General features: G+C 39.6%; 1 protein-coding gene across 1 annotated transcript in view; it reads left to right on the forward strand.

Moving 5' to 3' along the window:
• Positions 1 to 553: 553 nt before the first annotated feature.
• LOC104543902 (peptidyl-glycine alpha-amidating monooxygenase-like) overlaps positions 554 to 2990 on the forward strand; it is a gene marked incomplete at both ends in the record, with an annotated part of 15526 nt that continues 13089 nt past the window's right edge. Inside the window, one exon of the mRNA XM_010188622.1 lies at positions 554 to 637. Coding sequence (XP_010186924.1) covers positions 554 to 637 — 84 coding nt within the window. The remainder of the gene's footprint in view (positions 638 to 2990) is intronic.

Below are 2990 nucleotides of genomic sequence, written 5' to 3' on the forward strand. Positions count from 1 at the left end.
CATTTGCATGAGGAAGTTATCGTCAATTTCAGACTCCTCCATTTTCTTCTGTGCCTGTGTGTACTTCTGTCAACAAGTAATATAGCTTCATAGTTTCCATAAGTTATTTTCTGTATACAATAAAAATTTACATTTCAAAATATTTTACTGCATATCTATTTATCTTTTCATTCTCAGTGTGTTCTCTGTAAGTCAGTGTTAGTTTGTATCAGCATTCATAAGAAATGAAAGTTACACCAAATTCTACAAGGATTGCAAAACATGTTTGTTTTTTTATATATGTATGATGCTATATGTCTATCAAAACTGTATTTATATTTTTGGATTGAGAAAGTTCAGGAATAACTAAGTTATGATCGTCTTAGTCTGCTTGGGAATTTTTACTGTGACAGTGGTTTCCCCAGTTTTCAGGACAGTGTTCTCTTCACTCAGTGAAATTTTCTACACCTTCACTCTGAGCCATTACAGGAATTGTATTTTTAGGTATGGTCAACAGTGGTGAAACATCTTACATTTTATTGTTTGTGAAAGCAATGCTTTTTCCTTCTCTTAGGTGTTGGATTCAGAGTTGGAGGAGAAACAGGTGGCAGATATTTTGTGCTCCAGGTACACTATGGGGATATTAGTGCATTTAGAGGTATGTATTTTGGAAAATTGTTCTGTAAATTGTATCAGTTACAACATCAAAAATAATTACATTATTATGCTACATCTAGTCCCTCCTTTCCTGCTCAAGCAGAGCCATCTACAGGCAGTTGCCCAGGGCCATGTCCAAGTGGCTTTTGGATATCTCCAAGGATGTGAGACTCTACAACCTCTCTGGACAACCTGTGTCACTGCTCAATCACCTTCACAGTGAAAAATTGTTTCCTGATGTTCAGTTTCAGTTTGTGCCCATTGCCTCTGGCCATGAAACTGGGCACCACTGAAAAGAGCCTGGCTCCATCCAGTTTGTACCCTCTCTTGAGGAATTTATATACACTGATGAGATCCCCCTGAGCTTTCTCTTCTCCAGGCTGAACAGGCCCAACTGTCTTAGCCTTTCCTCACAGGAGAGGTGCTCCAGTCCCTTCGTCATCTTTGCAACTCTTCCTTGGACTCTCTCCAGTATGTCCATGTGTCTCTTGTACTGGGAAACCCAGCACTTGACACAGTACTCCAGTTGTGGCCTCACTAGTGCTGAGTAGAGGGGAAGGATCACCTCCTCTGACCTGCTGGAAATACTTTGACTAATGTAGCTGAGGATACCATTAGCCTTTGCAGCAAGGGCACATTGCTATATCATGTTCAATTTAGTATCCATGGGGACCTCCAGGGCCCTTTATGCCAAGTCACTTTCTAGCTGGGTAGCCTTCAGTATGTACTGGTGGCTGTGGTTGTTTCTTCTCAGATGCAGGACTTTGCATTTCCCCTTGTTGAACGTCATGAAGTTCCATTACTTCGACCTGTCTAGGTCCCTCTGGATGGCAGCACAACCCCATGGCCTATCAGCCACTCCTACCAGTTTGTTGTCATTGACAAGCTTGCTGAGAATGCACTGATCCCCATCATCTAGCTCATTAATGAAGAAATTGAACAGGACTGGACTCAGTATTGACCCCTGGTTACACAGCTACTTACTATCCTACAGCTAGACTTTGCACCACTGATCACCACTCTCTAGGCCTGATCATTCAGCCAGCTTTCAATCCAGTTCACTTATCCAGCCCATACATTATAAGCTTGGATTAATGAAATTTTGATTTCATTTATGCACATTGAGATACTGGTGATCTGAGAGTTTTGTGGACAAGATTTATTTTTTTTAAATTATATTTAATCTTGTACTTTGTTCTTTAAACCTGAAATGCCTTGTTCTGACACCTTCGAGATGGATGAATTCTTAATTTTACTCAGTGAATCACATGTTGTGTGTAGGTTTGGGGTTAGGGCCTCTCTGTTCTTCAAGAACAAAACCCCTGTGGGTCGTCATTCTCTTGTAACTCGACTGCAGTACATTACTGTGTAGGACTTAAATGAGAACTTGAAGATCCTTATGGGCATGGGATAATATAAATGTTGGACTTGAAAGAAGAAAGGGGAAGTAAGCTGAATAATAGTGAAAAATTAAGAGAGGAATATGCATTACACCAATAGTCTGAGCTGTGCCCGTGGCCTCTGAATGTTTCAGTGGTACCATGGTAAATGGTCCACAGGTTGTATTTGGTTTTGAACAGAGAAGTTACCCTGCAGTTACCACTGACAAGGTTTGGGCAACAGTCATCTAGATTTTTCAGCAACATGGTCTGAAGTTGAAGGTATGGCATCTACTGTGACATGAAGATATAATGTAGCATAATGGTAATAATGCTGATTGAGGAGGAGGAGGAAGAAGAAGAGGAAGGAATAAACTGAGTGTGCCAGCACTGTTTAAGTGGAGCACATAGGCAAATAGACACGACTGAAGTTAAAAGAATTGATTTCCATTAGACAGTTCAGATGGGCCTATATAGCCCATGAGATTCTTTGTGAATCTCAAGTCACAAATAATTAAAGATATAAACCTCTAAAGAGAGCATATTAGTTGAGAGCCTGCTCTTCATTATTGGTTGGGGACAGTGAGAGTTCTCAGTGTTTATTTTCACTCTTAAGTATAATTTATGTGTGACAGCTCTTTTAAAAAAATACCTAAAAACCCAAATGAAACAAATGTAGAACAGTAACTACCATTGCACATTAGTTGAGGATGTTTTCGGAAATTTTTATTAGTAAATTAACTTGGTAGTCAAAGTTTCTACTAAAAAGTCCCCATGCCCACTTAGAGAAACTGTGGTGAAATAAGTTAGCACCTGAATTGTACGCCAACATCCCCTTCCTGCAGCATACTTCCTTATTTTTTGCCTAGAATATCTGTGCAGGACTTGGAATAATCAACGTCATAGATATAAGTCTGCAAAATTGTTGAAGTTTAAGAAGTGTGATCTGATAGGACTGTAATTTAGGAGATTATG

The sequence above is a fragment of the Mesitornis unicolor genome, unplaced genomic scaffold (assembly GCF_000695765.1).
Source record: "Mesitornis unicolor isolate BGI_N332 unplaced genomic scaffold, ASM69576v1 scaffold3087, whole genome shotgun sequence".
In the NCBI taxonomy this organism is placed as follows: Eukaryota; Metazoa; Chordata; class Aves; order Mesitornithiformes; family Mesitornithidae; genus Mesitornis; species Mesitornis unicolor.